General features: G+C 56.3%; 1 protein-coding gene across 9 annotated transcripts in view; it reads right to left on the bottom strand.

Annotated features, from left to right (window-relative positions):
* The window catches only part of ATP2B4 (ATPase plasma membrane Ca2+ transporting 4), a 111,967-nt gene that overhangs the window by 81,337 nt on the left and 17,382 nt on the right, over positions 1–13,248 (bottom strand). For all 9 annotated transcript variants that reach the window (XM_084220495.1, XM_084220500.1, XM_084220499.1 and 6 more), the window contains exons 2-4: positions 7,876–8,360; positions 3,609–3,806; positions 1,986–2,243 (exon numbers count right to left, since the gene is read on the bottom strand). In XM_084220495.1, the coding sequence (XP_084076621.1) occupies positions 1,986–2,243; positions 3,609–3,806; positions 7,876–8,071 (652 nt within the window). In that variant the 5' untranslated portion in view covers positions 8,072–8,360. The remainder of the gene's footprint in view (positions 1–1,985; positions 2,244–3,608; positions 3,807–7,875; positions 8,361–13,248) is intronic.

The raw sequence follows: 13,248 nt of genomic DNA, 5'->3' as shown, positions 1-13,248 counted from the left end.
TAGCTGCCCTGCCTAGGGTTAGGGTTAGGGTTAGGGTTAGGGTTACGCCTAGGGGTTAGGCTTCTGCAAACTAAAAGGCCCAGGGCTCCGGGCACACTGCAGCTGCAAAGGGCATCCCAGGGGCATCGCAAAACTGCCACAACCTGGCCTCCTCGAGGGCTTGCTCCTTGGCCCCTGCCCTAACCCTAGCTGCCCTGCCTAGGGTTAGGGTTAGGGTTAGGGTTACGCCTAGGGGTTAGGCTTCTGCAAACTAAAAGGCCCAGGGCTCCGGGCACACTGCAGCTGCAAAGGGCATCCCAGGGGCATCGCAAAACTGCCACAACCTGGCCTCCTCGAGGGCTGTCTCCTTGGCCCCTGCCCTAACCCTAGCTGCCCTGCCTAGGGTTAGGGTTAGGGTTAGGGTTAGGGTTACGCCTAGGGGTTAGGCTTCTGCAAACTAAAAGGCCCAGGGCTCCGGGCACACTGCAGCTGCAAAGGGCATCCCAGGGGCATCGCAAAACTGCCACAACCTGGCCTCCTCGAGGGCTGTCTCCTTGGCCCCTGCCCTAACCCTAGCTGCCCTGCCTAGGGTTAGGGTTAGGGTTAGGGTTAGGGTTAGGGTTACGCCTAGGGGTTAGGCTTCTGCAAACTAAAAGGCCCAGGGCCCCGGGCACACTGCAGCTGCAAAGGGCATCCCAGGGGCATCGCAAAACTGCCACAACCTGGCCTCCTCGAGGGCTGTCTCCTTGGCCCCTGCCCTAACCCTAGCTGCCCTGCCTAGGGTTAGGGTTAGGGTTAGGGTTAGGGTTACGCCTAGGGGTTAGGCTTCTGCAAACTAAAAGGCCCAGGGCTCCGGGCACACTGCAGCTGCAAAGGGCATCCCAGGGGCATCGCAAAACTGCCACAACCTGGCCTCCTCGAGGGCTTGCTCCTTGGCCCCTGCCCTAACCCTAGCTGCCCTGCCTAGGGTTAGGGTTAGGGTTAGGGTTAGGGTTAGGGTTACGCCTAGGGGTTAGGCTTCTGCAAACTAAAAGGCCCAGGGCTCCGGGCACACTGCAGCTGCAAAGGGCATCCCAGGGGCATCGCAAAACTGCCACAACCTGGCCTCCTCGAGGGCTTGCTCCTTGGCCCCTGCCCTAACCCTAGTCTGATTCGCTGCCCTGCCTAGGGTTAGGGTTACGCCTGTCCCCAGCAACTCCTGGGTAAGGAAATAATCCCCAGCATCTGCTGGATAACAGAATATTCCCCAGCAACTCCTGGATAAGGAAATATCCAGCAACATCTCCTGGATAACACAGTATTCCCCAACAATTCCTGGGTAGGGAAATATCCAGCAACATCTCCTGGAAAACAGAATATTCCCCAACAATTCCTGGGTAGGGAAATATTCCCCAGCACCTCTAGGATGAGGAAATGTTCCCCAATACCTCCTGGATAAGGAAATTCTTCCCAACATCTCCTGGATAAGGAAATATTCCCCAACAACTGGATAAGGAAATATTCCCCAGCATCTCCTGGATAAGGAAATATTCCCCAGCATCTCCTGGATATGAAAATATCCAGCAACATCTCCTGGATGAGGAAATGTTCCCTAAAACCTCCTGCATAAGGAAACACTCCCCAGCATCTCCTGGCCAAGGAAATATTCCTCGAGACCTCCTGGATAAGGAAATATTCCTCGAGATCTCCTGGATAAGAAAATACCCTCAACAGGGGACAAGGTTGGGAAAACAAACTAACACAAAGCTAATGAAATAAACTAAAATAAAATAAATTCATTCTGATGCAGCAGCTCCTTCAAGCTCTAGTCCAAAAAGAGAAGGTGAGCAGAGCTCATGGAGCTGGATACTCTATGAAAATGCTGCCACAGAGCCCCATCACCTGCAAGGCAGCGTTTCCAGGGAGCACCCAGCGGAGCTGCTGCTCATCCTGGAGGAAGAAGGGCAGGAGGAGGAGGAGGAGGAGGGAGGAGGCTCCAGGGGGAGTACAGCCCCAGCCCCACTCACCGTACTTGATCTGGGCGATGTCCCCCACCACGATCTCGGCCACGGGGATCTGGATCACCTGGCCCTTGCGGATCACCGTGAACTTCTGCTCCTGCTCGATGCGGCTCTGGAGGCCCCGGAACTGCTTCTCCTTGCTCCAGTCGTTGAAGGCCGTCACCAGCACCACGATGATGACGGAGAAGAGGATGGCAGCGCCCTCGATCCAGCCCGCCTGCGACTCGCCCTCGTCCTCCACGCCGCCCGAGGACTGCCCACACACTGCCCGGGGAGAGAGAGAGAGATCCCATGGGATAACCCCAAATACCGCCCCAGAGAGAGAGAGAGAGAGAGAGAGAGAGAGATCCCGTGGGATAACCCCAAACACTGCCCGGGAGAGATCCCATGGGATAACCCCAAACACTGCCCGGGGGAGAGAGAGATCCCGTGGGATAACCCCAAACACTGCCCGGGGAGAGAGAGATCCCGTGGGATAACCCCAAACACTGCCCGGGGAGAGAGAGATCCTGTGGATAACCCCAAATACTGCCCCAGAGAGAGAGAGAGATCCCGTGGGATAACCCCAAATACTGCCCCAGAGAGAGAGAGAGATCCCATGGGATAACCCCAAACATTGCCTGAGAGAGATCCCATGGGATAACCCCAAACATTGCCTGAGAGAGATCCCATGGGATAACCCCAAACACTGCCTGAGAGAGATCCCATGGGATAACCCCAAACACTGCCTGAGAGAGATCCCATGGGATAACCCCAAACACTGCCTGAGAGAGATCCCACGGGATAACCCCAAACACTGCCTGGAGCAGGGAATTCCTGCTTGGACAACCCCACACACTGACCAGGAGAGTTCCCACGGGAGAGAGAGAGAATTCCCCATTAGATAACTGAGAGAATTCCCCATTGGATAACTGGTCCTCCCCCGAGGACCCAAAGATGGGGAGATGCCACCACACAACGCCCCTATCCCAAACCCCTGCTCCTATAAGGAATGGGGCAGATCCCAGGGTACCCCCACAGGGAATGGGGAAGATCCCAGGGTATCCCCACAGGGAATGGGGCAGATCCCAGGGAATGGGGAAGATCCCAGGGTATCCCCACAGGGAATGGGGCAGATCCCAGGGTATCCCACAGGGAAGGGGAGAGATCCCAGGGTATTCCCAGAGGGAATGGGGCTGATCCCAGGGTATCCCCACAGGGAAGGGGCAGATCCCAGAGTCTCCATCCCAAACTCATGTTCACACAGGGAATGGGGCAGATCCCAGGGTATCCCCACAGGGAATGGGGCAGATCCCAGGGAATGGGGCAGACCCCAGGTGCCCCCACAGGGATTGGGGCAGATCCCAGGGTATCCCCACAGGGAATGGGGCCAATCCCAGGGAATGGGGCAGATCCCAGGGAATGGAGCAGATCCCAGGGAATGGGGTAGATCCCAGGGTATCCCCACAGGGAATGGGGCAGATCCCAGAGTGCCCCGACAGGGAATGGGGCCGATCCCAGGGAATGGCACAGATCCCAAGGAATGGGGCAGACCCCAGGTGCCCCCACAGGGAGGGGCCATCCCAGGTGCCCCCACAGGGAATGGGGCAGACCCCAGGTGCCATCCCAGGTGGCGGCAGCGGGACTCACGCTCGTTGTCCCCTCCCGGGGGGTGGTAGAAGGAGAGCCCCAGGGAGATGATGGCTGCGATCTCCAGGATGATCAGGGTCACGTCCTGCAGCGCCTCCCACACCAGCTGCAGGAACGTCTTGGCCTTCTTGGGGGGGATGAAGTTCTGGCCGAAGACCTGGCGCCGCTTCTCCAGGTCCGTGGGGTTCCCAGACAGGCCTGGAGGGGAGGGGAGCACCGGGATGAGGGAAAATCCCCCTGGAATTCATCCAGGAGCAGCTCCCGGCCCATCCCAGAGAATGGGAGGTGCTGGCAGCAGGGAGACATATAAATATATTTCTATTTATAAAATAAATATGTAAAATATATATTAAAAATAGAAAGTATAACTAATAATATAAAAATATAAAAAGTCAAAAATAGAAAAATTATTTAAAAATTTAAAAAATATAAAAAATAAAAGTACAGCTAATAATATAAATAAATAAGGTATAAACAAATAAAATAAATAACAATTAAAATATAAAGTATAAATAAATAGAATAAACCTATAAAGCATAAACAAATAAATTATATAAAATACATAAAGTATAAATAAAGTATAAACAACTAAAGTAGAAATAAATAATATATAAATAATATATAAATATAATATACAAACATATATAAGAATTATAAAGTATAATAGATATAAATTATAAAATATAATGTATAAAAATTATAATATAATAATTTATATAAATAATATATAAATTCTAAAACATAAATGAATTATAAATAAATAAATAAAAGATAAATAAAGTAATTAATTAATTAAATGAATAATACATTGAAAGAGAAAATAGAAATATATAAAATATAAACAAATAAATCAAAATATAAATAAATAAAAATTTATAAATAAATAATAACCCAAAAATATAAACAAACAAATAAATAATATATCAGGCTGCAGCCTGGAGAACGTCACTGTCACCCCGGGCAGGGGACACCAGGCTGCAGCCGGGCGAGTGCCCAGGTGCTGCCAGCTGGCACCAAGACTGGTGGCCTTGTTTACATCAAATGAGCCATAAATCTGGGTAAATCTGGGTAAATCTGGGCAATTCTGGGCAATTCTGGGCAATTCTGGCACTGGCAGTGCCCCTGGCACCTGGGCCCGGTCCCTGGCAGCCCCTGGAGCTGCAGGAGCCTCTCCCAGCCCTGGGCACCGGATCTGAGCTGGGATTTGGGCTGGTGCTGCTGGGAAAGGGAGGGACACAGAGCTGGGAGTGAGGATGGGGGAAAAATGGGGAAAATGGGGAATAAAAGGGAACCTGAGCCCCTTCAGAGCCCTGCTAGGCAGCCATGGGTGACAGTGGTGACAGGGCCACCCCTAATGAAGCCATAAATGTTGAGGGGGTACCAGGAGAGAGCAGTGATGGTGACAATGGCAAAGTGACAGGGCCCCACCCCTAATGAAGCCATAAATGCTGAGGGGGTACCAAGACACAAGGAAGTGATGATGACAATGGCAAAGTGACACTGCCACCCCTGATGAAGCCATAAATGCTCCCGGGGTCCTGCCAGGCAGCCGTGGGTGACAGTGGCAATGTGACACTGCCACTCCTAACGATGCCATAAATGCTGGTGGGTGCCAGGCCGTGAGGCAGCAATGGTGACAGTGGCAATGTGACACAGCTGTGTCCCCAGCACCACCTTAAGGGACCCCCCCATCCCCTCCTTCTCCACCTTAAGATGTCCCAGGGCCACTGCCAGGTCCCGGGATGCTCCAGGGATGGCCCTGGGCACATCCTGGTGGTGCCTGGAGCAGCCTGGCAGTGACAGGGGACCTGGGTCCTGCGCTCAGGGGACAGCTCCGAGTCATTCCAGGGGACACCTCCCTGCCAGCCCCGTGTCACTCTGGGGGGACACCTCTCTGCCAGCCCTGTGCCACCCCAGAGGGGGGATCAGCAGAGGGACAACGGGGACAAACATCTGGGAGCAGGGACACGGAGCTGGGACGTGGGGTCAGACAGAGGTGTGACAGGTCCCCTGGGGTTTTGCTCTTCCCAAAAACCCCCGAGGATTCGGAGCAGAGACCCTTCCTTTGCTCTCTGGGACTTGGGGCAGCTCAGCTCCATGGGAGGGACGTGCCAGGGCCTTTGGGGTGGGACTGGACCCTTCACCTCCCCTCAAAGAGCCTTTTGGGCTCTCCTCCCGCCTCTCCTCCCGCCCCAGAGCAGCAGGATCCCGCTTTGGCAGGGCTGAGCTCATTGTTTCGTGACCTGGCCTTTGTATTTCCACCGGGATTTCCCCCCCTTCTCAAACGACATCCCGATATTGTCTCTCCTTCCCGGCCCCGCTCGCAGCTGGAAAGCTGCAAATTCCCCCCTTGCAGCACTAAAAATATCCCACAGGTTGTCACAGATGTGTCCCCATCCCACAGCTCCAGGGCTGAGACCCCATCCCACAGATTGTCACAACCAAGTCCCCATCCCACAGTTTTAGGGTCGCCCCCATCCCACAGCTCCAGGGCTGTGTCCCCATCCCACAGATTGTCACAGATGTGTCCCCATCCCACAACTCCAGGGCTGTGTCCCCATCCCACAGATTGTTGCAGCAGAGTCCCCATCCCACAGTTCCAGGGCTGAGTCCCCATCCCACAGATTGTCACAGCAGGGTCCCCATCCCACAGCACCAGGGCCACGGGATGGCCACTGGAGCCACCACCCTTGGATGTGACCTCGGTGTGGCTCTATTCCAGTGGTGACAATCCCAGACCACGGGACAGTCACTGGAGCCACCACCCTCGGGTGTCCCTTTCACACGGCTCCACCCCAGAGGTGACAACCCCAGACCATGAGACAGCCACCATCTTCAAGTGTCACCTTTGTGTGGTTCCATCCCAAAAGTGACAACCCCAGACCACATGACAGCCACTGGAGCCACCACCCTCCCAGCATCACTTTCACATGGCTCTGTTCCAGAGGTGACAACCCCAGACCATGGGAGCCACCACCCTTGGGTGTCACCTTCACATGGCTTCATTCCAGAGGTGACAACCCCAGACCATGGGAGCCACCACCCTTAGACATCACCTCCATGTGGCTCCATCCTGAAGGTGACAACCCCAGAGGTGACAACTCCAGACCTTGGGAGCCACCACCCTCAGGTGTCACTTTCACATGGCTTCATTCCAGAAATGACAACCCCAGACCATGCGAGCCACCACCACTGGGTGTCACCTTCACATGGCTCCATCCTGGAGGTGACAACCCCAAACCTTGGGAGCCACCACCCTTGGACATCACCTCCATGTGGCTCCATCCTGAAGGTGACAACCCCAGAGGTGACAACCCCAGACCATGGGCGCCACCACCACTGGGTGCCACCTTCACATGGCTCCATCCTGGAGGTGACAACTCCAGAGGTGACAACCCCAGACCTTGGGAGCCACCACCACTGGGTGCCACTTTCACATGGCTCCATCCTGGAGGTGACAACCCCAGAGGTGACAACCCCAGACCTTGGGAGCCACCACTGTAAGGTGTCACCTTCACATGGCTCCATCCTGGAGGTGACAACCCCAAACCTTGGGCGCCACCACCCTCAGGTGTCACCTTCACATGGCTCCATCCTGGAGGTGACAACCCCCGAGGTGACAACCCCAAACCATGGGCGCCACCACCACTGGGTGTCACCTTCACATGGCTCCATCCTGGAGGTGACAACTCCAGAGGTGACAACCCCAGACCTTGGGAGCCACCACCACTGGGTGCCACCTTCACATGGCTCCATCCTGGAGGTGACAACTCCAGAGGTGACAACCCCAGACCTTGGGAGCCACCACCACTGGGTGCCACTTTCACATGGCTCCATCCTGGAGGTGACAACCCCAGAGGTGACAACCCCAGACCTTGGGAGCCACCACTGTAAGGTGTCACCTTCACATGGCTCCATCCTGGAGGTGACAACCCCAAACCTTGGGCGCCACCACCCTCAGGTGTCACCTTCACATGGCTCCATCCTGGAGGTGACAACCCCCGAGGTGACAACCCCAAACCATGGGAGCCACCACCACTGGGTGTCACCTTCACATGGCTCCATCCTGGAGGTGACAACCCCAGAGGTGACCACCCCAAACCTTGGGAGCCACCACCACTGGGTGTCACCTTCACATGGCTCTGTTCCAGAGGTGACAACTCCAAACCTGGGGAGCCACCACCACTGGGTGTAACCTTGATATGGCTCCATCCTGGAGGTGACAACACCCGAGGTGACCACCCCAGCCCACGGCAGTGCCACTCACCTTCGACCGGCGACGTCTTCAACCTCTTGCAGACGCTCTGCACGCCGCCGTAGGAGTCGTTGATCCGGCCCACGGCCTCGGCGCTCCTCAGCTCCATGAGGTTCCTGAGCTCCACCAAGGAGCACCCAAAGTCCCCCTCATGGTTGCCCTCGGCCACCGAGTTGCCGGGGTGGTGGTCGGCCACGTTGTTCGTCATCTTGTCACAGCGCCACCGGCGCGGCGCTCCCGGCGCGGCCTCGCTGGCGGCTCCGGCGGCTCCGGGGGGACGATGCTCCGCGTGTCCCCTTCCCTGGGCGCTTCCCTGGGGGCTTCCCGGGGGGAACGGGCGGCTCTATCCGAGCCCAACTTGTCGGGATGAAGGTGTAAACAGGATGTGCATGTTACCGCGGAGGCGACCTTAGCAACGCCCGGCGTGCAGCTCCTGCAGCGGGAGGAGGAGGAGGAGGAGGAGGAGGAGGGCTCCCTGGATACCACAGCAACTGGAGCTGCGAAAACAACCGTGGGAAACAAAAATATCGGCGTCAGGAGGGCTTGGGAAGGAGCGAGGCGCCCCATGGGGTGGGAGAGGGGAGCGGTGCTGCCCCGAGGGGGGATTTTTAGGGAGAATTCGTGGTTTGGGCAGAAATTCCTGGGTGAGAAGTTGAGCTCGGAGTGTGGAGCAGGGAAAAGCTGCAGCTGCGGGGCCGGGCAGGAAAGGAGCCCAGGTGGTTCTTCACTTTCAGCCCAGACAAACCCTCCCGTTGATTTTGGGTTAAAAATACCCCTCAGCGGTGGGAAACAGCTGCTTCCTCCCCTGGGCGGGACGTGGGGGCAGCAGCATCGCTCCCCGCCCTGCTGGCAGGCAGGGAACAATCCCAATATCCCAATAGCCAAAATCCCAATGTCTCAATGTCCCAAATTCCCAAAATCCCAACAGCCTGATATCCCAAAATTGCAATGTCCAAATATCCCAATATCCAAATATCCCAACAGCCTGATATCCCAAAATTGCAATGTCCAAATATCCCAATATCCAAATATCCCAACAGCCTGATATCCCAAAATTGCAATGTCCAAATATCCCAATATCCAAATATCCCAATAGCCTGATATCCCAGAATTGCAATGTCCAAATATCCCAGTATCCAAATATCCCAAAATCCAAATATCCCAATAGCCTGATATCCCAAAATTGCAATGTCCAAATATCCCAATAACCAAATATCCCAGTAGCCTGGTATCCCAAAATTGCAATATCCAAATATCCCAAAATCCCAAAATCCTAAATTCCCAGAATCCTGATACCCAACATCCAAATATCCCAATGTCCCAATATCCAAATACCTCAAAATCCCAACGTCTCAATATCCCAAAATCCCAATGTTCCAATATCCCAAATTCCCACACTCCCAATATCCCAACATCCCAGTATCCCAATATCCAAGGAAAAGGGGTTGCAGCACCCTGTGGCCTCTACATCAGCTGGGAGATGCCACAGGAACCACAAAAGAGAAGAGGGAAGTGGCAGAGAAGCCACCAAAACCTGGGAGTTTCTCAGAAATTGAGGCTTTTCTGTTAATGACCTGTTCTGAGGTGGCTCCCTGAGGGCAGTGAGTGGTTCTCAGTGTCCCCAAGAGCTGCCACCCAGGTCACAACCCCCCAACGAGGACAGAGGAGCCCCAAAAGGAAGGGAAAAAAAGGACCACGAGCATCCTGCAGCTCCCCCATTCCTCAGGGATTTGGGGGCTGGGATTCCCTGCTGGCATCTCAGAGTTCTAGGGACAAATAGGGACATGGAGGGAACAGCACAGGCCAGAGGGAAAAAGGGCTTTTTGTCAGCCAGGGTTAGCTGTGTTCCCAAGCTCCAGGGAAGCTCCTGGCACTCCAGAGGCAAAGAGGCTGCGAGGGGAGGCTCTCATGGAGAGAAAATAAAATCTTTCTGAAGGCAAAGTAAATAAAGAACAAGAAGGGAATGGGCTCTCTGGCAGCATCCGCCCCAGACGGGGCCCAGGGGTGGCAGAGCAGGCTGGGGAGGGACAGGAGGGAGGAGGGAGAATGTCCACAGCTGGTCCTAGAACATACAGATTGCACCAGCCCTCACAAACCCCACAGCAGGCACCAAATCAGCACAGGGCTGCCATAAACTGCCCCAATTCCAGCCCTAGAGCTGTCCCAAACTGCCCCATCCCAAACTGCCCCAATTCCAGCCCTAGAGCTGTCCCAAACTGCCCCATCCCAAACTGCCCCAATTCCAGCCCTAGAGCTGTCCCAAACTGCCCCAATTCCAGCCCCAGGACAGTCCCAAACTGCCCCATCCCAAACTGCCCCAATTCCAGCCCCAGCACAGTCCCAAACTGCCCCATCCCAAACTGCCTCAATTCCAGCCCCAGGACAGTCCCAAACTGCCCCAGTTCCAGCCCCAGGGCTGTCCCAAACTGCCCCAGTTCCAGCCCCAGGGCTGTCCCAAACTGTCCCCAATTCCAGCCCCAGGACAGTCCCAAACTGTCCCCAATTCCAGCCCCAGAGCTGTCCCAAAGTGTCCCCAGTTCCAGCCCCAGGACAGTCCCAAACTATCCTGTCCCAAACCACCCCGATTCCAGCCCCAGCCCCAGGGAGTTCTCAATCTCTGGGGCAGCACAACCCCAAAGAGCCAAACCCTCCCTGCCTGGCCCTCCTTATCCCACCAGCAGCACCCCCAGGGCAGCTCCCGGCACTATCAGGGCACCACAGGCACCAACTGCGCCTTGGGGACAGCAGTGACACCGCCAGAATGTCCCCACCTCGGGAGGGACCTGCACCCCAGCTGCAGGGAGGGGGGGAGTGGGGCAGGATGGGGGACAGGGGTGGGGACAGGGAGGGGACAGAGGGATTGGGAGAATGGGGATGGAGGACACAGGAATAGGGAAAGTGGGGATGGGGAGCATGGGAATGGGCAAGATGGGGATGGGGAAAATGGAGGGGGGGACAGGGATGGAGAACACAGGGATGGGACACAAGGATGGGACACAGGGATGGAGGGACACGGGGATGGCACAGGGATGGACACAGGGATGGAAGGACACAGGGATGGCACAGGGATGGACACAGGGATGGGACACAGGGATGGAAGGACACAGGGATGGAAGGACACAGGGATGGAAGGACACAGGGATGGAAGGACACAGGGATGGAAGGACACAGGGATGAAAGGACACAGGGATGAAAGGACACAGGGATGAAAGGACACAGGGATGGGACAGGGATGGGACACAGGTGTGGAAGGACACAGGCATGGGACACAGGGATGGGACACAGGGGTGGGACACAGGGGTGGAAGGACACAGGGATGGGACAAGGGACAGAAAGACACAGGGATGGGACACAGGGATGGAAGGACACACAGATAGGACACAGGGATGGACACAGGGATGGGAAACAGGGATGGAAGGACACAAGGATGGAAGGACACACGGACAGGACACAGGGATAGAAGGACGCAGGGATGGGACACAGGGATGGAAGGACACACGGATGGGACACAGGGATGGAAGGACACATGGATAGAAGGACACAGATGGGACACAGGGATGGAAGGACACACGGACAGGACACAGGGATAGAAGGACACACGGATGGGACACAGGTATGGAAGGACACACGGACAGGACACAGGGATGGGGACACTGCAGCTCCTGGCACACCCAAGCTCCTCGGGCCAGAGCGCTGCCCCATCCAGCAGGGATCCCCGCCCATCCCAGCCCCGCTATCCCGCGGCTCCCGGTGGAGCTGAGCTCATCCATCCCTGCAAGGCAGCAGCTCCCAGCAGCGGGAAGCAGGAGGTGGCAGGCCCAATTAAGCAGGCTCCTGCTGATTAAGAGAAAAAACGCTAATTCCCCCACCCCACCACGCTCATTTCCTCCTCTTTCATAGCAACCGGCGCTGTCTGAGGAGCGCTCAGAGGTTAAGAGGGAGACAGTTAATTAATACTGTAACGGCCTAGCCCTTAATTACCCCTGACAGAGCTCAGGGGGCAGCGATCAGCACCATCCCTGTGTCCCACTGCCAGATTCCAGCCTGGAACGGGCTCTGTCCTGGGGGAAAGGAGGGACCCAGCACCATCCCTGTGTCCTACTGTGAGATTCCAGCCTGGAATTCATTCTGCTCTCGGGGGAAAGGAGGGATCCAGCACCATCCCTGTGTCCCAGTGTGAGATTCCAGCCTGGAATTCATTCTGCTCTCATGGGAAAGGAGGGACCCAGCAGCATCCCTGTGTCCCAGTGTGAGATTCCAGCCTGGAATTCTCCTGCTCTTGGGGAAAAGGAGGGATCCAGCAGCATCCCTGTGTCTCACCCTGCAATCCCAGCCTGGCACCGAGCTGTGGGATGGCTCCTGTCTGCTCTGAGCATCCTGCCCCAGCCCTTTTGGGATCACAGCCCCATTCCCAGCCCTGCCCTATCCTGGCTGAGCTGGGAAGGATCCAGCTGGATCAGAGCCATCGCTCTGAGGAGCTCCCAGCGACCCCAGCAGGTTCTGTTCCTCACTCTGGGAAACCATTCCAGATCCCCCAGACCCTGGAGAGGAACAAACTCTCCCTGAGGGAAGAAAACAGCCCAGGTGGGAGAGGACCTGAGCTCCCTGTGCTGGCACCAGCTGTGTCACCTCAGAGATGCCATCCCTGAGTTGGGGACCCACCCTGGTGGGGTGTGAGGGGAGGAAGGAGAGGAGTGTGAGGGGAGGAAGGAGAGGGGTGTGAGGGGAGGAAGGAGAGGGGTGTGAGGGGAGGAAGGAGAGGGGTGTGAGGGGAGGAAGGAGCAGGAGAGGGGCGTGAGGGGAGGAAGGAGCGTGCGGGCTCCAGGCAGGAGGAGCTGGCGAGGAGCGGCGGAGCCGGTGCTGCAGCTGAACCTGCCCGGAATAATAAACGGCAGCACTGCACCTCTGTCCTGCCAGGGGCATCTCTGTCCTGCCAGGGACAGTGCCCGTGGCCAGGGCCACCGCCCCAGAGTGGCCTGTGCCCACCCCAGCCCCAGCACCTGCTGGATTCAACCTCGGAGAAAAGCGGGGAGGAAAAATGAATCAGCTGGAGACGCCACAAGTGACAACTTCAGCCGCGCCGTGGGTGGCCCTGCTGCCATGCTGGTGGCACTGCCGGTGGCACCAGGAGCCTGGCATGTGCCAGCAGCAGCCGTGGCTGGGTCCCTGGGTAAGGACAGGGATCCTCCTGCCTCAGGATATCAGATCCTGGTGGAGGGACAGGAGCACTGCTCCATCCTCCCACGGAGGATCAGGGATGGAGCAATCCCTGCCCAAGCTCAGGAGGTTCTGCCATTGATGACATCCGTGCCCCAGCTGGGACATCTCCCACCGCCAGGCCGAGGAAAAGCATCACCAGCCACCACATTCCCCGCCCAGAGCCAC

Source organism: Fringilla coelebs (assembly GCF_963513975.1).
Source record: "Fringilla coelebs genome assembly, chromosome: 23".
Taxonomy (NCBI): Eukaryota; Metazoa; Chordata; class Aves; order Passeriformes; family Fringillidae; genus Fringilla; species Fringilla coelebs.
The sequence above is the reverse complement of the archived record's forward strand: the minus strand, read 5'-3'. Positions and strand labels throughout refer to the sequence as shown.